This window comes from Triticum dicoccoides, chromosome 2B (genome assembly GCF_002162155.2).
Source record: "Triticum dicoccoides isolate Atlit2015 ecotype Zavitan chromosome 2B, WEW_v2.0, whole genome shotgun sequence".
Classification (NCBI taxonomy): domain Eukaryota; kingdom Viridiplantae; phylum Streptophyta; class Magnoliopsida; order Poales; family Poaceae; genus Triticum; species Triticum dicoccoides.
In genome coordinates, this window is record NC_041383.1 from 118,049,499 (window position 1) to 118,072,441 (window position 22,943).

The 22,943-nt window shown below is 41.3% G+C and overlaps 2 protein-coding genes and 2 non-coding genes across 4 annotated transcripts; 2 read left to right on the forward strand and 2 right to left on the reverse strand.

Annotated features, from left to right (window-relative positions):
* Window positions 1-8,028: 8,028 nt before the first annotated feature.
* Window positions 8,029-10,049, forward strand: LOC119362494 (60S ribosome subunit biogenesis protein NIP7 homolog). Its single transcript, XM_037627718.1, has 2 exons — window positions 8,029-8,680; window positions 9,751-10,049. The coding sequence occupies exon 1, from the start codon at window positions 8,113-8,115 to the stop codon at window positions 8,677-8,679; it is 567 nt and encodes a 188-aa protein (XP_037483615.1). The 5' UTR covers window positions 8,029-8,112; the 3' UTR covers window position 8,680; window positions 9,751-10,049.
* A 387-nt stretch (window positions 10,050-10,436) lies between these two features.
* TRNAG-CCC lies at window positions 10,437-10,507 on the reverse strand. The gene has a single exon. It is a non-coding gene; the product is annotated as a tRNA-Gly (tRNA).
* Window positions 10,508-11,011: 504 nt separating this feature from the next.
* LOC119362495 (photosystem I reaction center subunit N, chloroplastic-like) lies at window positions 11,012-11,897 on the forward strand. Its single transcript, XM_037627719.1, has 3 exons — window positions 11,012-11,302; window positions 11,406-11,531; window positions 11,623-11,897. The coding sequence occupies exons 1-3, from the start codon at window positions 11,081-11,083 to the stop codon at window positions 11,710-11,712; spliced, it is 438 nt and encodes a 145-aa protein (XP_037483616.1). The 5' UTR covers window positions 11,012-11,080; the 3' UTR covers window positions 11,713-11,897.
* A 100-nt stretch (window positions 11,898-11,997) lies between these two features.
* Window positions 11,998-12,068, reverse strand: TRNAG-CCC. The gene has a single exon. It is a non-coding gene; the product is annotated as a tRNA-Gly (tRNA).
* Window positions 12,069-22,943: the final 10,875 nt, after the last annotated feature.

The following is a 22,943-nucleotide window of genomic DNA, read 5'->3' on the forward strand; positions in this document are numbered from 1 at the left end:
ATGAGTTCATGTCCTCTACAACAATCACTTATTGCTAATTCTTCAAGTTGACTTTTCTGCTAAGTGAATGTGATCGGACCCCTTCCCCCTCTATGCTAAACTCAACCAAGTCTATTCACAAATTCTTCATGTGCGTTCTATTTGAAACTCGTTCAAATTCTTCACTAAGTCCTTGTCAGCTGAAGAAATTGCGAACGACACTTTAAAATATTCTTATCTGAAATTTTCGGCTTTTGCCGCTCAAACCGTTACGCATTCCACGATATACTTATCTATTCGCCCACGATCTCACACGATCTCCACTTCTCAGTACGTGGGTGACACATGTTGCGCAAATGAGAAGGGTCAGGGGCACGTTCGTCCAAATTCTTCGGGCGAACAGTTATTCAGCTCTGCTATAAATACCCCTTCCCTTCCTCATTTCACTTTTACTCCGCTCGACCTCACTCCCTCGCTCGAGCTTCTCAAATGCTAGCACCGCCGCTAACTCTAGCATCGCCGGTGAGGAAGAGCTTCACTGCCTCGACCTCGTCGTCGTCGTACTCGCATCGGCCACGAAAATCTTCCCTCCGCCGCCGCCATAGATGTCTTCCTCCGCCAAGTTAGGGCGTGGAAGACCCGAGCCGACGAACTTCCTAATCTACTCTTACAGTTCGTCGTGTTCTAGTCAGGGTAATTAAAAGTTACTTTTACCACATTTATTCTACTGATGGTTTTCATCAAATCCTCAAAAGGTGTTTATTCTTAAAATTCCACACTTCAAACACCTTGCACAAAATCTTCAGTTCTTGATCTGTTTCTCTAAGTGATGTTTTTCTTCATGATTCCTCAATTGTGTGAATCTCACGATCCGCACAACTCTAGAACCAAAGACATAGAACGCTTAGTGAAATTCTTCAAGACACATCGGGTCAATTTCCTCAAACTTGTTCAATTTACAAAACCTTATGAGAACGCATATGACCTCTCCAAATTCTTCGCACCTATACTCTGTTCACAGGATACACATGTCTGCTGATGAATCACTAGGTTCTCATCAACTTAACTCATTTTCAGCATTCCTCGAAGAAAAGTTGCATACTTCTTCAGAGAACTCGATTGTGCAAATTCCTTAGCTGAAGAAAATGGCAGATGGAAAAAGGCCTCAGAAAGGAGGAAAGAAGCTTGAGGTCAATACTGCTTTTGAGATCCCTGTGGATATCTATGCAGGGTACTACACGCCTGATGAGGCAACTCACGGCAGGGAAACAAAGAATGAGCGCAAAGTGCGCATTCAAAGGATAGAAAGAAGATGGGCAAGAGAGTGGAGGGAGTACAGATATGTCACTCCCAAATACATGAAGAAATTCGCTCTCAACTCTCCATGCCTAAGACCTGCTCTGGCACCTGGCCAATTAGCTGATCCAACAAGCCTTAAATGTGGTGATGATTATGCTAATGAGTGGGCTAGGCGGCAATCTAAGCTGGCCAAGCAGGCCAAAGAAGCGGTGAAGAAATTCAATGAGATTCTGTTGCTGCCGCTGCTGCTGCTGAGGCTTCTTCAAGCAAGAAGGCTATGCCAAAGAAGCCAGGCAAGAAACCACCTTCCTCAGCAATTGCCTCACGGCCAAGTTCTTCTTCAATGCCATCACGGCCAATTTCCTCAGTGCCACCAAGGCAATTTCCTCAAGCTGCCCCAATTCCTCACACAGGTCAAATTCCTCGGGTATCAAAACCCTCAGCTCCCCCGGCAAAGTCCTCAGCACCTGTGCATCTCGCCACGTGCCAAAGGACCACTGGCATATCAATTGCCTCAGGAGCTTCAGCAAGTTCTTCAGCTCACCCTTCATCAACCGGTCCCACTCTGCTGAAGACCAAGGCCACTGCTGGACGAGGCGCTAGACCAAGTACTCACAAGAAGCAGGTGGTCTTTCAAACACCTTCTATTGATGAAGCTGATGATGATGAATTAGCTGATATCATCAAGGACAGACAACAGTGGGCCGCTAGAGCCAAAGGGAGTGTTGTGCCCCTTCTAATAGATCCGAAAAAATGATCGATTTCATCGACCTATGGCACAAGGATCCAAACACTCCTCTACCAGAGCTGAACCTCACACCTAGACAAAGTCACATGTTGACGGTGTTCATTACTGAAGAAAAATGGAAGTATGACCAAGCCCGAGTGGCTAAGAAAGCACAATACAAGAAGCAACACTATCTCAAGGACAATGTCCTAAGTCTTTCGCCTGAACAGCTCATTGCACTGCAAGCTGACATCAAGAAGCTCAGCAAAGAATTTGACGCCTACAAGGCTGAATGGCAGGGTGCCAAAGTCAGATTCGTTCAGTTGACGAAGAAATTCACCTCAAGTGTCACTGCCCCTGTGCACATTGACGTTACTCAGGCTGAAGCATCTGCTCAAGCCACTGAAGGAATTGCCAGCACCGCTGATGAAAATCAGGCTGCTGATGAAACTGCAAGCACCAGGGCTGCTGAAGAAATTCTAGCCACTGAAGAAACTGCCAGGGCAACCACTAGCGTTGTGCCTGAAGAACCTGCCAGGCCAGCTGAACTCTTAGTTGCTGCGCCTGAAGAAACTGCTCAGAACAGGCAAACTGCATCTGTTGGGCCTAAAGAAATTGATCCAACCCTCACTGCTCCGCCTGCACCAACACCAAACCCAGTTCTTCCTTCTGCTCCGGAAGTGAAGAAAACCAAAGCTGCGGAGCGTGCTGCTTTGAAAAGGAGGAAAGCATCAGCTGCGACAGAATCTTCATCCCCCAAGAAGGCGAAGATTTTGACAAGTTCAATGGACAATCCCATTGATGATGTTCCCCTTACAAGCATACCATCAAAGGAACTAGTTCCTTATGGTGAAGACTATCATATTCCTGAAGAATCTACTGAAGAAGATCCCTCTGCTGCTTCCACAGAGCAGATGGATGAGGAAATTGAAGTTGAGGCTTTCACTTCAACTCCTCAGGTATCATCGCCAACGCCTCAGTTCACAGCTAAAGAGGTCGGCGTTGAAGAAATGGAAGTGGATGAGGATGTGGACATTGGTTGCACCACTCCAGTGATGCATGATGATTTTTGGGATAGACAACACCCCAACAATCCTCTTTTCACACCAATCCAATAAATTCCTCAGTCCCCAGCTCCAACTGAAGTTCAAATGGGCTCTGAAGAAATTCATGCCACCCCTTCCATTCCTGAAGAGATTCCAGCCACTAGTGCTGATGAAAATGCTGAAGAAATGGAGGCCCAGGCTACTACTGAAGCAGAAGATATTCCTCAGCCTGCGGCTCCAGAAATTGACATACCAGAGGTTATTCTTCAGATTACTGACACTCCTCAGCCTCAGCCCAAGAATCCATTCTCCAAAACTCCGAAGTTCAAGGCTGATGCCTTCTTCAACGAGCATGTGTTCTTCACTGAATACAATCCCTATGACTCTGCTCGTATGCGAAAGAAGCATTTCTAGACAGCTAGCCAAGCCAACTTCCATTCTTCAGTGCTGTTCGACAAGGACAAAGTCTTCGATCATGCTCATATTCCTCATGTTGATATGGAATCACTGCCTTGCTTTGCGCCAGTCCTTGCTACCATTCATGATGTTGGTCTGCTAAATTTATGCACATATATCTGTGATTGGAATGAAGAACTCATTCTTCAATTTTATGCAACGCTGCACATCATAGGAAATGCTGAAGATGTGAACTCTTGGGTGTTGGACTGGATGACAGAGAACACTCACTATAAGGCACCAGCAACTGAATTGCTTCGTGCCATGCCTATCAGTCCTTCCCTAGAAGATGCGCGTTTGATCTACTCTAAAACTGAGCTGTCAGATCATTTCATGCAAGTGCTGATGAAGCCATTGAAGCCTGGACAAGCCTTAAGGACCAAATTCTTCGTGAAGGAATTGCAATATGTGCCAAGGACAGTCTATTGCATTCTGACGAAGACATTGAGTCCAATCAAAGGCCACGGCTCGAATGATGAAGAAGTCGTTGGCATCATGAAGAATCTGCTTTTCAATATCATGCACGGTATTCCCGTGAACTATCATGATTTCTTCATGAGGACTTTGGCGAACGTTGCAATGTCACCATTTGAGATGAAGCCTCACGCTCCCTGGATTATGAGATTCCTCAGATCAAGGTCTTCACTCAACTACAAAGCTGATACACTCAACCATGGCAGCTACTTGCCCCCCATTGAAGTCCTCAAACGGACATTTTCCTCCGCTGATGAAAAGGGCAAGGCCATTGCTGTTATAGATGAGGGCATTCGACCATTGGATGGACCGTTTCGCAAAGCTGCTTCATACTCCACCAATGATGATTCTGCCACTCATGATTCTGCCGCTAATGCATCCAAGAAAGTCCTCAGGCCACAGCTCCAAGGGTGATGACTGATCGTGAGCTTCTCCTCAGTCTTTATCAAAAGGTGGATCGCAATCGCAAATGGGTCAAACGTCAGTATGGTTCAATTCTTCACAACATGACTGCCACATATAATTCAGTGAAGAAGAACCATTACTACCTTAATGAAGTGTTTGATCACACCTGGGCTATATTGTCTCACCTCTACGGTGATGAGGATCTCAAGCAGATGGGCTTCAAGCAGGACTTCGGCTGGGCTAAGCCCCCACCAAAGAAATTCAAGAAAGTTGTTGTTCCTCCATTGGTGCCCAGTTCATATTCCTCATCCCACGACACTGATGAAAATGAAGATCTGGACAACATTGTGGTAGGCCCTACTCCAATAAACGACCCCAACAACGCTGACGCTCCTCCATCGACTTCGTGAAGAAATTCTTCAGGGGCGTTAGTCCTCATTTTTCGTCCCTTTTGGTCATTTGATGACAAAGGGGGAGAAATTTGAGTTAGTCTTCAAGCGGGTCTCTATATATGGGTGTTTTTTTGTTAAGTTGCAACTCTCGCTCTTCTGAAGCTTTTGTTGATTGAGTTGTAAACTTAAGTCCGATGGTGACCTGATACTCTTGCTCTGTTTTTCTGCATGCTATTTCCTCATTAATGTTATGCACGCATGTTGAATCACATCAGTCACCATATTTCATCATGCATTTCAAGTTCTTCATTTCATATGTTAAATGCGTGTATGAATTACAAGATATAGGGGGAGCTCTCCATGATTCTACTCTTCAAATGTGCATTGCTTCAAAAGCAAATTCCTCACTATGCACATCTTTAGGGGGAGTTCTTCTATATCTTGCAATCAAATTTCTCAAATATTGAGCACTTTCAATTCATATGTTTATCCCCGTTGAAAACCTAACCTATATTGTCATCAATCACCAAAAAGGGGGAGATTGTAAGTGCATCTAGTGCCCCTTAGTGATTTTGGTGTATTGAAGACTTATAGGTTAAGAGACTAATATGTTTGTGAGTGTACACAGGCTCTATAAGTCAATGAGGAGTTTGATATTTACAGTGAAAGTTGACCCCTAAAAATGAATGTCTTCGGCTGAAGACTTTGGTTCTCCTGAAGACTTTGAAAGTGAAGAAATTGGTGTGACCTTGAAGACTTCGATATTCATGCAAGGAATCTTAAGCGTGAAGACTTTTGTTTTCGTAGTTTCATTTTATTCTTCTTGAGTCATAGGAAACACCGTACTGTTAAAGGGGGTCGAGGTAATATTAAGGAAACAGATTTCCATGTGATGCACATCTCAAAATCCTACAGCTACCCAATCCTTCGAGTGAAGCCATTAGAAATCTCATATCAGTTCAGTCAATTTCTTCATTGACAGAGACGAAGATCTTCTGGTCTCTAAGGAATTTGTTCTGACTGAGGAGTTAGGAATTCACCAGTGCGAATTGCCTACATAGTGAGGAACATGATAGCCCTGAGGAATTCGAACTTCAAATCCGACCGTTGATGTGCTACACGCCAGCTGTCCAAAATATCCTATCACCTAACGGTCATATCAGACAAGGGCATTTATGTCTTATCATGTAGGGCTGCTCCCTAGGCTATAAATAGCCGCCCCCTACAATCACTAGTTGGTTGGCTGCTCCGAGAGAAACTGACACTTGTCATTTGAGAGCATCCCATTCCTTCGAGGACTTTGAGCGAAAATCATCAAGTGAGGAAAACCCAAATCCCAAACCCAAACCTACAAACCCCAAAGTGATTGAGCATCACTGAAGAGATTGTTCTTGTGTGGAACCGACGCTTGTTACCTTTGACGACTGTGTATCCTCCAGACGGTTAGGCGTCATGGTTTGACCATCCAAGAGGAATTGTGGATTGCCGAGTGACCAAGTCTGTGAAGGTTTGGAAGTCACCTGTGAAGACTTACCACTACTGTTGGGCGAGGTCTGTGTGATCTTAGCTCAAGGAGAATATGGTGAGGACTAGGTGTCCTGGACTGTGTGTTCAGGACTGGGTGTTCGGGACTGTGTGTCCTCGAGTTTAAATACTCAGCCGCTCCAACCAGATGTACAACTGTCACAGCAGTTGGAACTGGTCTACCAAATCATTGTCTTCACCAAGCCAACTGGTTCTATTTCCTCAACCCTTTAATTTCCTCAGTTATGTGTTGATGTACCTGATCATTACTGTTTGAATACTTTGACTGAAGAATTTCTTCAATTCCTCAATCCTATTTCTTCAGTCTGTTTGTCTTCATCCTGCCTATCATGTGTTTACGCTTTCTGTACTCAGTGTTTGTCTTTCATTTCATCATGATGACTATGTTGTTGCTCTGTCATGCTTATACCTGAGTACTTATTCCGCTGCAAGTAGTTCTTCACTTAGGAATTTCCTCACCCTGAAATTCCTCAGTGAAGAATTCATAAAAATCGCCTATTCACCCCCCTCTAGTCGACGTAACGCACTTTCAGTTTTCATTATATTGCTTGAGTTAATTCCTCTACGTCATGTCATCTTACTTAATGCGTTACTCTGTTCTTGATGAACTTAATACTGTAGATGCAGGCAGGAGTCGGTTGATGTGTTGAGTAATAGTAGTAGATGCAGAATTGTTTCGGTCTACTTGACACGGACGTGATCACTATGTTCATGATTATTGCCTTATATAGCGCCATAATTATGCACTCTTTTATCAATTGTTCGGCAGTAATTTGTTTGCCCACCATATTATTTGCTATCTTGAGAGAAGCCACTAGTGAAACCTATGGCCCCTGGGTCTCTTTTCCATCATATAAGTTCTATTTTCCATCATACTAGTTTCTGATTTACTATTTGCAATCTTTTACTTTTCGATCTATAAACAAAAAAACCAAAAATATTTACTTAACGTTTATCTATCTCTATCAGATCTCACTTTTGCAAGTAACCGTGAAGGGATTGACAACCCTTTTATCGCGTTGGGTGCAAGTTTGTTGATTGTTTGTGCAGGTATTCGATGACTTGTGCGTTGTCTTCTATTGTATTGATACCTTGGTTCCCAAACTGAGGAAAATACTTACTCTACTTTGCTGCATCACCCTTTTCTCTTCAAAAGAAAAACCAACGCAAACTCAAGAAGTAGCAGACGCTGACTATACTCTAAGCAATCGTATGATACCTTTTTTTAATGATGGTGCGGAACTCAAGAGCAGCAACATAACGTGTCATCGACACGTGCAAAATGGTGGATTCTACGTGTTCATTTTATATAGGGATTCATCTCCTCCGTCAAACATTGATAATTAAATGGTTATACCCCCAAGTATTAGAAATTGTATGTTTCTTGCTAAATTAAATCCCATGGTGAGATGTCCCGGCTTGAATCTCTAGTAGTCATATGTATATGTATGCGTATGTTCTATATCTAGTAGTCATATGGTATATGTATGAGCATGGTGTTGGGAACCACATATACACATATTTCGACCAGCGATTGGGTTAAAAAATCATGGAAAATGGTCAAATGGAGCGGGTATACGCAAAACCATTGGCATGCGAAGCAATTGTGAGGCATGCTATCAGCCGTAGGATTTAACCGATCCAACGGCCGACAACCTAAAGGCCCGCAGTCCCGATAAAACCAAGGGGGAGGAAGCACCCGACTAAACCCTAGCCGCCGTCCGTCCCCAACCTTCACCGCCGCTCCCCCTCAACCCTCCGCCCCCCAAACCCCGCCGCCGCCTCCGCCATGCGGCCGCTCGACGAGAAGGAGACCACGATGGTCTTCGAGAAGCTCTTCAAGTTCACCGGCCCCAACCTGAAGCACCTCCTGGAGCGGCCCTCCGTGGAGGGCCCCGACCCGGAGCCCGGCCGCTACTGCCTCCGCCTCCACAAGAACCGCGTCTTCTACGCCTCCGAGTCGCTCGTCCGCCGCGCCACCGCCGTCTCCCGCACGCGCCTCGCCGGGGTCGGCACGCCCATCGGCAAGTTCACCCACGGCGGCGCCTTCCACCTCACCGTCCACGCGCTCGACCTCCTCGCCGCCCACGCGCGCCGCCGCATCTGGCTCAAGCCCGACACGGAGCGCTCGTTCCTCTTCGGCAACTCCGTGCCCAAGTCCGCGCTCGCGCGCATCACCGAGAACACCAAGTCAGGCGATGGTGTTGTCGTCATGTCCATGGCCGACGTGCCGCTCGGGTTTGGGGTCGCCGCCAGGGGCGCGCAGGACTGCAGGAAGGCCGACACCAACGCCGTGGTGGTGCTCCACCAGTCCGACGCCGGCGAGTACCTCCGCAAGGAGGAGGAGCTCATGTGAGGTGAGGGTCGAGACTTGGTTGTTCTTGTGTTTACTGAGTGGACCATATGCGTGAATTTAGGGACCCAATGTCTTACTACTATCTTGTTCGAGAGTTCCTGCATGACATATGAATGTACTGGATGATTAATTGAGTATGAGATGAGGCGATTCCGAATTTTTGGTGATAATTGGTCTTTTTCCTCACACGTGAATGCACTATTGGGTATTTTTGGTTCACATTACTTACTGAATTGTGTGGAATGAATCAAGCAAAGCAGTTCGTGGTATTGAATTGTTCCATTGGGTTATCAGTTGTCAGACAGGTCCTGGTTATGTGTGCTAATAAACCATAGAACTGATTTGTACATAGATGAATTGGTTAATTGTAGAAGTAGGTCGCATCACATAGTCTAATAGAACAACATAAATAGCCACTGCGATCTTCAGTTTACCTGGACTATGAAATCAGGACAGGAATGCTTTTGTTCCCACCTCTGGTGCACACACTCTTTTGTTTCTTGGGGCTCTCTGTAATAGTGCTGTGCAAACTACTCCAGAAGTAGATGTTTTCACATGAGATTAGTGAGCCTTCAGATGTACATAATGTTGTCAGAAGTTAGAATGCCCTTAAACAATAACTGCCCTGATTATTTGTTGTCGTGACTGGTAAAAACATAAAGCAAAACATGAGCTATGTGCTGTTTGGACAGAAAAGTGGCGCTTTTCCATCATGAACTTAAAACGCTTAGTATACTGGACTAAGATTGTGTTACAGGTTTAATTCTGATTTATACTTGACTAAGATTGGTTTATCATTTCCCTGTAACTGTGGCATGCGGTTGCTGTTAGATTGGAGTCCTGCTTCTGCTGTTGCAGTAGTATTGGTACTCGAGCTGAAAATAAACTGCATACCTGCTTTTTGCTTTGTCCATGCCATTTGATTGTTAGATGAGACCATCCTGTGACAATCAACACCACCTTCGCTTAGTCCTGCAGTCTAGATATTTGTTTCATGTCCTGAGCACGTCATTTGTATGACACACTTGGTTTGCTCCATATGGTTCTGATTTACAGCATTTGTGCTTGCAGGTGATGTGTGGCCGGTGCTGAAAGATGTGTTCCCTCCATGGTTGTGATCACCGATCATCTGTGCTTGCAATCAGTGTGCAGTTCGTTGACCATTCTGTATTCTGTAGTTTTCATACGGGGCAAGGAAAAGCGGATGCCTGATCTATCGAGTGTCGTAGTAGAGTAGTTTTATTTTGAGGTAGTTGTGAACTTCTGATGGCTATAAATTTTGTCACGCTGTAGCTTATCAGTAAGCTACTGCATTTGTATCGTGTGAACTGTGAACTAAAGATAATGATACATTTCCTCTTGGAGCCCTATTTTTTTTTTCATGTTTGATCGACAAATTACTTACCAGCAAGCTAACCTGCTCATGAATCATTTTTGGTTTACTTTTTATGGGGTGATATGGCTCGCCATTGCCAGGACAAAACAGATGATTGGATACATTGCCAGGAGATTTGATCTTCACTGATAAAACAAGCAATTAAAATTCCAAAGTTTGGTTAGATTAACTTTTAAGAAGGATGAACAAACAAAAATATATGATTACAAACAAAACAGATGAGTGGATACATTGTCAGCAAATTTGATCTTCAGTGATATGAAACATACAATTAGAATTCCAAGGTCAGGTTTGCAAAAGGAGATTAACTTTTGTTCTTCAATAAGAACGAACAAAAAAATATATGTTGGAGGAGAAAAATTGCGCATCCAGGGAATCGAACCCTGGTCAGTACCGTGGGAGGGTACTATGATACCACTACACCAGATGCACTTGGTTGTGCTACCACCCTTGATTAAGCTTAATACACTTGAGTACTCGAAAATCCAGTGCACAACTGTGGTTCCATGGAAAAAATAGAAAAAAAAAACTGTCCTATATGGTTCATCTTTTTTTTTTGCGGGGGCTATATGGTTCATCTTTATCTAAAAGATTCTAATTAGTGGTCGGAGATATGAAAGGTTTCACTACATGCCTTTAGAAACGTCACATGTAATTTTGAATAGAGCTAGTAGTATGTACAAATAGCAAATGAGCTGTTTCGCGAGAGCTCCCAGGGTTAAAAATCTAGTGATGCAGTCAGGTCAAGGCCAAGGCCAAGGAGATCCTGCCACGTGTCGCATGGGCCCCATCCCATGAGGATAATGGGAGCCACCGTGGCGCCAAGGCCAGCCAATGGAATGGAAGCAAGCCTCACCCTATCCACACGCCCACCGCAGCGCCGTTTTCCCTCCACAACGTCCTCCGCGATCAAAAACAAAACCATCACCACACCCTCCTCTCCCTGAGACCAACCGAACTCTCACACACACGCCACCAAATTCATCAAGAAACCTCGAGAGGATCATGGCCGGCGTGAACACCAGTGTGGTCGGCCTCAAGCCCGCCGCGGCGGTGCCACAGTCCGCGTCGCCGGCGGCGGCAAAGCGCGTGCAGGTCGCCCCGGCCAAGGACCGGCGGTCGGCGCTTCTCGGCCTGGCGGCCGTCTTCGCCGTCACGGCCGCCACCGCCGGGTCGGCCAGGGCAAGCGTCTTCGACGAGTACCTCGAGAAGAGCAAGCTCAACAAGGTCCGTTCTGTTTCCTTCCTTCCCTGTCACCGTCGGTCAGTTTGTTGCTCATTTCTCAATGGAGTTTGACGATCTTTTTTTGGTGGTTTCTGCGTGTGATCAGGAGCTGAACGACAAGAAGAGGGCGGCGACGAGCGGCGCCAACTTCGCGCGCGCCTACACCGTCCAGTTCGGCAGCTGCAAGTTCCCCTACAACTTCACCGGCTGCCAGGACCTCGCCAAGCAGAAGGTAGCTCTCCTGTTTAATTAATTATTCTCCATGACCGGATGAACTCTGAGCTCTGGCTGGCTGACGATCATGTCTTCTTGCGTGGCTGCAGAAAGTCCCGTTCATCACCGACGACCTCGAGATCGAGTGCGAGGGGAAGGAGAAGTTCAAGTGCGGATCCAACGTCTTCTGGAAATGGTGAAGCGGATCGATCTGCCAGGCAATATGGCGAGTGCTGATGTACGTCAGCGCACCGCGTGTACCTAGATGTCCAAGCTGCACAAGTGTTTCGACTGTGAAGTTATCGTCGCTGTAATTTTATCATCAAGTGGAATTCTGTAATCTTATCAGGCTTGTCACATCCAGAACACAAACATTCATCAGTTAGAATCTTTCAACCCCTCAAAAAAAAAAAGAATTTTTCAACCAAAGCTGCTTAGGCAAATTCGGGATCAGTTGGGAAAAACACACACCAGCGAAAAAAAGTTGCGCATCCAGGGAATCGAACCCTGGTCAGTACCGTGGGAGGGTACTATGATACCACTACACCAGATGCGCTTGTCTGCCATTTAACCTTGATAAGCACTAATATACAAACGCAATTCCAAATTTCAGTACACAACTTGAACATATCTGTCCTATTGTTCAAACTTATCTAGATAGTCCATTAGCAATCTATATTAATTAGTGGTCGAAAGATATGTAAGTTAGCCTACAGGCTTTGTAGAAACTTCATCTAATTTAGAATGAAGCTACCCGCAAAATAGTAATAATATAGTGGAGCTAGTATAGCAAATGAGCTGTTGCGCGAGAACACCAGCGTAGCTAGTCAAATCTGATAGGAGGTGTTTTTTCCTTTTCGAGATAAGTCAATAGGATGTGGTGTTTCGGACTTCAATCGTCCATGAGCAAAAATGAGTGAGTCTACTACATGCAGGGAAACGTTCTTACGAATGAAACTTAATGTGTGACGGGAAAACACGCAAGTAAAAATCAGGGGCTCCACGATAAGTAATTGGAGGGATCAGGGGGGAAGAAGAACATGAAATGCTATTTATAGCCTACCGTGGACTGTTAGTTAGCCCTCGCCCAGACGGAGAATATCCGGTGCACCGAACTCCCATAGCATGTTTTAATTTTTTTGAAAATTAGGACAAACATTTATCACACTGACACAACATCAATTTATGTTGTCAAAAAAATAAATCAAATCGAAATGTGAAACATAGCTCGTAAAACAAAAATGACAAAATTCACACTCAATAGTAAATAACATAAATTGGGCTTTATATTAGGCCCATTACCATATTGATGTCAAAATTGTCATTTTTGCATCTCGAGCAATCTTTCGAATTTTCATATGAAATTTTATGACAACATATATTTATGTCGTGCCAATGTGCAAGATTGTTTTTCAAATGTTTTTAAACAATTTGAAATATGCCATGGCATCTGATGAACATGTAGCACCACAAGGATGGGTGCACCGGATACATTCACCTCGCCCACAGGGCGATGAACGCGGACCGACCTTGTAGCTACACAATCAGGAACAATTGCCACATTTTTTTCGTTTGGTTTTCAGTCCACTTTTAGTCATTCATCTGCTTTTTTATTGGTTTATTTATTTTCCATTTTATTTTTGTCGTTTTCCCTTTCTTTCATTTTACTTTATTTCTGTTTAGTTACATGAATATTTTGTAAAATACATTGAACAAAATTGTACTTATATAAATATTTACAATTCCCTTAAGTTGTTTTATTTTAAGTACAACATCAATTTTCTTTCTTCTTTCTTCTATTTTTTACTTCATTGTTCTACTTATTGTTTCCTTTTTGTTGATTTTTTTATTATGGTCCTTATTTGTTAATCATGTATTTAAGAAAAAATGCATTGCCTTTGCCAAAATTATTGGTCATGTTTTGAAAATTGTTCATTATGTAGTTTCAAAATGGCCATCATGTTTAGAAAAGTAGTCACAATGTTTGTAACAAATATTCATCGTGAGTGCTCATGTCATACTTAGAATTACATTCAACGTGTATTTAATAATTGGACTTATCATTCTACAAAAGGGCCATTTTGCTCATCGCATATTTCAAAACAAGTATGACATGTATGTAAAAGCAAGTATTAGACATGTTTATAAAATGCTCATTGCATGCATTAAAAATGGTCACCCGTTTAAACAATTGCAAATGATGATTTTTGAAAGGTACATCGTCCATTTTTTCAATGTTGATAGATTTTTTTTGAAATCATATCATTTGTGTATTGAATAAAGTTCATCATCTTTAAGAGAAGGATTACTATGTCTTTAAAATATTATCTTAATGAAAACAAATAAATCCATCATTTACTTTCAAAAATCTTTGTTGTGTATTTACAAATTATTCATCGTGTTTTTAAAAATTACTCTGTATTTCGCCAAAATATTCATTGTTTATTTCTAAGCCTAATAATGTGAACACTCTTTTATCTAACCGAACATTTTCAAAAAAATATGGTGCACTGTTTTAATTAGATGATAATTTCAAAATACACACTAACATTTTTCGGAAACACCATGTTTTCTTAACATTGTTGTTTTTTCATTACTGTCCCCCGTTATCTTTCCATCTTTTCTTTCTGGGGATTTTCCCGATATTTATTGTTCTTTCTTCCTTTATTTTTCCCACCTCTGTTTTTTCTCCTTCATTTAATTTTTCTTTGTTTTCCTATTTTATTCTAGTTACATGACTTTTCTTTACCAAAATATCTCTAACATATTTTTTATTATATTGATGTTTCCAAAAAATAATTCACTTTTAAATTTGAAGTATATGATCCTATTTGTTTTTTAACTTTTGTTTTCTGATTTCATTTTTCTTTGTTGTTTCTTATTTTATTTTCTTCCGATTCTTATTTTTCTTCAATAGTGCTTTTCAAAATAAACTTTTATGTTTTTTTAGAATTCTCAATTGTGCATTTCGGAAAATGCTCATCGTCTACTCAAAATGGTCATCATATTTTAAAAATGTTTATCTTTTTCTAAGAAAGGCATCACATACTTCAGAAGATCTCAACATGTATTTCATAAATGTCCATCATGATTTTGAAAAAAGTTCATCTTGTATTTTAACACAATTTCACCTTGCTTAAAGAAAATGTTCATCATATGCTTTCAAAATATTATCATTTTTGTGAGAATTGATTGTATTTCAGGAAAAAGGTTTTTGTACATTATTTTAAAATGCATGGAAACAATAGTTTATTCACCCAGACATCAGTTAAACACATACCATTTTCTGATCAAATGACCATTTTTAAATACATGAAGAATAATTAAAAACACGTGATGGAAAATACCTGGATATTTAATGGTAGTCCAAGGACGTATTAGTAGACCATTTCTAGAATTAAAGAATGTTGAAAACAAGTGTGTGAAGATTAATTGGAAGGAATAAAACTGCGCCGCTTGTTTTTTTTTCAGGGGCCCGTTTGCTTTTTATTGTCGTTCCTGCGCTAGAATGCCTCTGGCTACTTGAATTCAATCTGGAAAGAAGTCTGGAAGTTAAGAATTCCAGGGAAGGTTAAAATATTTGCATGGAAAGTGTTGCATGGGGTTTTACCATGTTATGGGGTCCTTTCAGGAAGGCACATACGTACACCTATTCAATGCCTGATCTGCTCCTTGGGACCTGAGGACATACAACACTGCCTCTTCAAGTGTGCCAGAGTAAAAGATGTATGGAAGGATTTGGGACTTTATGATGATGTGCAAAAGGCGGTTATGCAAGATAGGTCAAGATTAGTTACACTTGAAATTTTAGCTAAAATGCAATCAGTCACCGGGGACTTGCCATCTGCTGAACTGGCGCTACTTGCTGCATGGTTTCTTTGGTGGCAACAGCGACAATTGGTGAGGGGAGAATCTGTGCAAAATGCAGAGCGATCTGCCATCTCCATCAAAGTTCTGTTGACAAATTTTATGCGAGCTGCTAACTCAAAGTCTCCAAAATGTAAACTCGGTCAGATTTGGAAGAAGCCATCCAAAGGATTCGTTAAAATAAATGTTGGTGCTTCATTCGTCGATGAAACATTGTCAGGAGCTTCTGGCGCAGTGGCCCAAGATGAGAATGGAAATTTTATTGCGGCTGCCTCATGGCTCATGCCTCACGTTCCTAATGTAGACTCAGCGGAAATGACTGTGATCAAAAATGGATTCTATTTGGCGGCGAGCATTGGCTATAGCAAGCTGATAGTTGAATCCGATAGCCCTTTTGCTGTTGATGCCATGAAAGGTGAGAACGATTATGCAGGACCTTCCATTCTAGTGATGATGGAGAGTAAACAACTGATGAAGGAATTTGGCCAACTTAATTTCTCACATTGTTTTAGAGAGGCCAATGAGGTGGCGAATACTATAGCAAAATATGCTTTTAGCTCCAGTACCTCTTGTGTTTGGGATGCTATCCCTGACTTTATTTCTTCTTCCCTTGTAAACGATCTTTCCATTATTTGAGGAATAAAGTCTCTTGATATCAAAAAAAAATACTGACCCTGACCCAAATGGAGCACTACACATGAGTCGCGCTGCTGCGTACCACTATAGGGGACCACGGCCACTATATCTCTCTTTTTTTCGGGGAAAAAGAGAGTTTCATTCTCTAATGATAGGTTTACAATCTCGAGCCACCAAGTCCTCACAACACGGAGGACTCAAATTCAACCATACAGCAGTACAAGCCTCGGTACGGCTATAAAAAACGAGTTGATGTGCTACCCTATTTTGATCCCTAGTAATCTTAAGAGGAACAAACTCTCGATCAACCATAAGAGCTTTAATCTCAGCATCTAAGTGATCATAGGCCGATCTGACCAAAGTGTTTCCTCCAAGAGTGGCTAGGGCATTTATAGAATCTGATTGGACAATGACGGGCCGGCTTGTCCGAGTGCTGAATAGCCAAGGCCATACCTTGCATCAATGCATGGATCTCTGCTTCTAAGGCACCATTACAGTTGAAGATATATCTGTAGGCAGCGAAGATCAACTTACCATTCTCACTCCGAAGTACCATCCCAGCGGACGTGCACCCGTCATGAATCGAGAAGGATCCGTCCACAGAAAGCGCCACCCATCCTATCAGTGGCGGAGGCCAATTCTTGACAGGAGTATGGCAGGTATTGTTCTTACAAGTCTGGCTGCACACATCAGACACCATCTTTCCCTTTATAATCTCCTCCATGCTATACTTCTTGACAAGATTCAAAGATCTATAATAGTTGTCCACATAATCAACTGTTGCCTGCACTGAGCACTCACCCTTCCCATGCGTTCTGTCATTGCGTAGCTGCCAAATCCGCCATATCTTCTATATCTAAATAGCTAGTCCTCACTACTAGATTTCTCTACACATGTGTGCTTCCACATCATCTCAATTATTTACAGCCTTCCGATCAAAATTGTGTGTGGCATCAAGGAGTCATGCATGTCTTTTTTTCTCAACGCATGCATGCATTTTTTCATATCAACTCAAACAACGCCACTTCATCAATCATGTCTTCTTTTTGTGGGGATTTTTTTCTCTTTTATACATCATTTTGTCACACACACTTCTTTTATGTTTTATCATTTTAAATATGTAAAACTCTTACATTTGTTTTCATTGGTTTTAAGCACTAATTTATGCATTGGTTTTAACACGGTTCCCGCAGCAACGCGCGGGGCATCATCTAGTAGTCATAATTACAAGGTCCCTTACATGTTCTGACATTTTGCCAAAAGCTGGAGCACCCAATCCTTTCCTGTGTCCACTAGCATAGAGTCATCAGGTAAAGGCCAAACCTTACGTACACCTTCCCATACACACCGAGCATGCCTGCATACAATAAGCGCATGAAAACTCCACACAGGTACTAACACCTGGGATATTGCGCTTACTCTTGGCCAGGTTAGTGGCTAGTGACCCTGTTCCTGTACGCCACGCCATGATCCTCATCTTAAGCGAGACATTAGTTTCCATATAGAGCTCCATATGGTTCGGCTGCCATTTGGGCTGGCACTAGACGCCCCACCAGCGAAAGCCTCGTCATGAGCTTCTGTTGCTAATTTATACGCCGACTTCACCGTGAACGTACCACGTGCCTCAGGAAACCATCCAATGAAATCACTGCTGTTGCGAGGGGAAGTGCGAATTTTAACAATCTCCACAATATCCATCGGCCAAAAATGTTCCTCAAGACGTTCCATGATCTGAAACTCTATTAAAACGACAACTCCGCTTAGGAGTAATCGGTCTGAAATCACCTTGCCGGGGAATCCATGGATCCCTCCACGTTCTGACTGATGCTCCATCCCCTATCCTCCAGATATAACCTCTCTTCACAAGATCAAGTCCATACAATATGCCCTTCCAAACAGTCGAAGAATGTCCACTGAAAACAGTATCCAGTAGACTGCCACTTGGAAAATACTTTGACTTCAGTAGACAAGCGCATAAGCTGTCAGGGGTTTAAATTAATCTCCAGGCCTGCTTTGCTAGCAAGGCTTGGTTGAAAGCACGCATGTCCCTGAACCCCATACCCCCCTTGCACTTGGGGAGTCTCAACTTATCCCAACTCAACCATGCCAATTTCCTTTTGCCCTCCCCACCAGTACTGCCTCATCATCTTGGTGAGTTCATCACAAACCGACATAGGTAATCGGAAGACACTCATAATATAAGTGGGTATCGCTTGAGCTACTGCTTTGATCAAAATCTCCTTGTTACCTATAGACATAAACTGCTCACTCCAGTCAACTAGCCTCTTACGAATTCTTTCCTGTGTAGTCTCAAACCTACCTTTGTGCATTCTTCCTTCTGGTACAGGCAACCCAAGGTATTTAGGTTCAAAGACTTCACTTGTAACATCCAAGATCTTCTTCACTTAATTAGGAGGATACCACTTCATTACAATTACTAGAGAAAAGAATGGAACACTTTTGATGGGTTTATAAGTTGACCCGTCGCCCTCGCATAAGTGCTCAACAAACCTTTCACCATAGTAGCTTGTTGTTCTGTGGCTTGAAAGAACAGTAATGAATCGTCCGCAAATAATAAGTGCGAAATCGCTGGTGCACGCCGGCAGATTTTAACTCCTTCCAAACCCTCCTCTGAAACAGCTTTGTTCACCAACCGAGATAACGCATCAACAACAAAGAGAAACAGAAATGGGGACAAAGGATCACCTTGTTTGAGGCCACGGGATGGGTTAAAAGCCTCTAAAAGTTTTCCATTTAATTTTACAGAATACTTCACGGAAGACACACAAGCCATGATCCAAGAAATCCACCTCTGAGAAAAACCCCATTTGCCTAGGGCCTTCTCAAGGAAAATCCAGCCCACCCCGTCATATGCTTTGGACAGGTCCAATTTATATGCGCAACATGCCGGTGAATTAGCTCCAACTGACTGAATATAATCAATACACTCGAATGCAATGATGGAGTTGTCCGTGATTAGCCTCCCAGGAATAAAAGCACTTTGGTTCTCCAAAATTAAAGCAGAAAGAATAGGGCGCAAACGGTTAACCAAGCACTTGGAGACTATCTTATAAATAACATTACACAAGCTAATCGGTCGAAAATCCTTGAGTTCTTTTGGGAATTGAACTTTGGGGATTAAAACAATTGCGGTGTCATTTACTCCTTCCGGCATCACCCCCATTAAGAAGAAATCCATCACTGCTGCAATTATTTCGCCTTTCACAACTGCCCAATTACGTTGGTAAAAGCGAGCGGGAAAACCATCCTTACCAGGAGCCTTTAAAGGACCGATCTGGAACAGTGCATCTGAAATTTCCTTCTCGAAAAACGGAGCACACAACATATTATTCATCTCTGTTGTTACCTTCTCTTCTATACAATCAAGCACTACATCAGGAGTTAGAGTAGGGTCCTTCGTAAACACTTCCTGAAAATAGGAACGTGTCATCAATTCCATCTCGGAGGGAGCATTGCACCACGTGCCATCCGTTTTGGCAGCCCCTAATTATGATTTCGTCTAGCCCTCCAAACGGCCCTTCGATGCAAGTACTCCGTGTTCCTCTCCCCTTCCTTCAACCAAGTTATTCGTGAACGTTGCAACCATAGCATTTCCTCCCTGTAGCTGTAGAGTAGCTCATCCAGTTCCTTCATCTTCTGCTTTAGCAAAGACCGGGCAGAATTACTTCCCTGTAGGTCCAATAGTTCAGACCGCAGTCTTTCAATATCTCGCAAAACATGCCCAAAATTCATTCTGCTCCATTCCCTTAACTTCCTCAACAATTCCTTCTGCGACGTGGCCACCGATCCCAAATTACCAAGAGGTCGGTTCCTTTCCCATTCGTTTGCTATAATTTCCGGCAGGGTAGGATCCCTTTCCCACATAATTTCGTATCTAGCAGTCCCTCTCCACTTGTGATCCACATCCATCAGAACCATCTCAATGATTATTGGGCAATGGTCTGAGCAAGAAGACACCAGGTGTAACACTTTCGCTGACGGAAACAGATCCCGCCTGTTTTCATCCGCACACACCCGATCCAAACGTACACACACATTACTGTTGCCGAGGTGCCCATTATCATATGTGAAGGGCATTCCCAAAAACCCTAAGTCCTCAACTCGCAAAGTAGAAGACAATCACGAAACGCCGCCATTTGAGACTCTGATCTGAGAGTTTTGGACATGTGCTCATGCTGCCATAGGGCTTCATTAAAGTCTCCACAAACGAGCCACGTGTCCTGTAAGATTGCTTTCGAACGAGTAAGATGATCCCACATGAGGCCACTATATCTCTCTTATAGCGAGTCATACAGAGACCTCCTCAACGTTGCTCTCAACGTTGGTTTATGCTACCGGCGCCTGAAGGAGATGCCTAGCGAGATGGCCCAGCAAAACCTTCGCTCGATCGAACACAACCTCACGCAAAGCAGTCGTACAGTCGTTTTGTCTTCCGCTCTAGTTTTTTCTTGCATTCCATTTCTTCTGCTCCGTGCACTCTTATTTTACTTAAAAAATATGTAAAATAAAAAAAAATGAATTAGAAATAATATTATTCATGAACTTGATTTTTATAATGGATTTTGATAAAAGTTTGCAAGTTTGATAAAAACTTCAAGTCTTGGAAAAGTTTGTAATCTGAAAATTGTATACAATCATGAATTAGAAAAATATTCCAAAGGAGTTGGAAAATTCGCAAATTTTGGATAAACTTCAGGAATTTGTGAGAAGTTTAGGAATATGAAAAAGGTCACAGAAATTTGAAAAGGTTCACAGAATTTGACACAAAAACTTTACGACTCAAAAAAAGTTGCCAATTTGAAAACTTCACAAAATGAGAAAAAAAATCATGAATTTGGAAAACATTCACAAAAATATTTGAACAAATTTCATGAAATTTGGATAATGTTTATAAATTTGAGAAAAGTTACGGATTTGGAAAAAGTCAATAAAAAGTTGCAAAAAGAAAAACAAATTTGGAAAACGCTAAAAAAGTAGTGGAAAAAGTTCACGGATTCTATAAAAAAGGAAAAATAAAAATAAAACCAAAAAAATAACGAAAAGTGATTAAAAAACCCCAGCAAAAACTCATGCTGGGAAAACTAGAAAGAAGAAAGCAAAAAAAACAAAACTTAAAAATCCTGCAGAATCTAGAACGTTGAAAATAAGCTACTTGAGCCGGCTCATATATGAACTAGTGAACTTGCCAAATGGGGTATAACCAATGTTTAAGGCCCTATAATACACACCAGCAGTGATTCTAAAAAGAGTGAACGGACACTTTTTTTCTTTCGTTTTTGCTATTTTTCTTTATTTTTTCATCTATTTCTTTGTTTGTTTCTTGGTTTCACTGAAAAGTTTTTTTCCCTTTTCTTTGACTTTATTGTTTCTTTCTCAGTTTTCTTATTTTCTTTGTCTCCTTTTCCTTCTTGGAGTGGTTTTCTCCATTCTTTATTATCTTTTTGTTTATTACTTTGGTTTTGTTTGTTTTTAACCTATTTTCTTACTGTCTTCTCAAAACATGTCTAATTTTTTATTACACATTAAACATTTTTTGTGTACGTCAAGAACATTTTAAGTACATGTGTAAAATTTTCAAATACATGATTAAAATCTTTTGATGTCTACTGTTTTCATACACATTATAGATTTTTGGATAATATATAAAAGGTTTTCTATACAAGTTTAAAAATTTTCATACACATATCTATCATTTTTTTGTCAAATATATGTTTTGATGTCTATTATTTTCATATGAATTGAGTTGGTAGACATCAAACCAATCTTATACATGTTTAACATTTTTCTCATATAAACCTGTATTTTCATACAGGTTTCAAAAATTTATATCTATGGTTAAAATATTTTCATAATGTATTTTTTGATATCCATTGTTTTCATATAGAATGTACATTTTTGTTATACATCTAAAAAAAATTAGAATACAGATTTAGCATTTTCTGAATATATGATTAACATTTTTTGGAATATGTGTTTTGATGTCTATTGTTTTCGTACACATTGTATATTTTTTATATGCATCTAGAACATTTTTTTACAAGATAAACATTTCTCATATAAATGATTAATATTTTATCAAATATATGTTTTTAATGTGTATTTCTTTCATACACATAATACGTTTCTTAATATACATCTGAAATATATTATGTCTATTATTTTCAAACACATAGTTTATTTTTGGTATACACCTAAAACATTTTTTATACATGTATCAGTATTCTTGTAAGATAGAAAAAATATTTTAAAAAATGTTAATATAAAAGGTTGTTTTCTGAACTTTAAAACAATTCTATGAAACTACCAAGATTTTTTAAAAGTTATGAGTAAAAGTTTTTAACACCGTGTTAACAATTTTCAAATTCTCGGTTTTAATTTTTTAAGTAAATTATGTTTCACAATAAATGTATTGAAAATATATTAAAAATAGAAACAAAAGAAAAAAATTGAAATGAAATAATAAGAAATGTAAAAAATGAACTAACGTGAAAATTGGGCTGGTCCATTATTTGCAGGTGGGAGGGCGCTTCTTCAACAATACCTTCTTCATTCTCGCTATAAGCGAATCTAACACCCATGGAGTCTTCAGCGATACCTTCAAAGGAATATGTATTTGACATTTATAAGAAAAGCAGTAGCAATAAACTGAACGATCATATGCTAAGCTAAAGGGTGGGTCTTGTCCATCACATCATTCTGCTAATGATGTAATTCCGTTATCAAATGACAACACATGTCTATGGTTAGGAAACCTTAATCATCTTTTGATCAACGAACTAGTCTAGTAAAGGCATACTAGGGACACGGTATTTGTTTATGTATCCACACATGTATTTAAGTTTCTGGTCAATGCAATTCTAGTAAAATAAACTTTTATCATGATTAAGGAAATAAAATAATAACCACT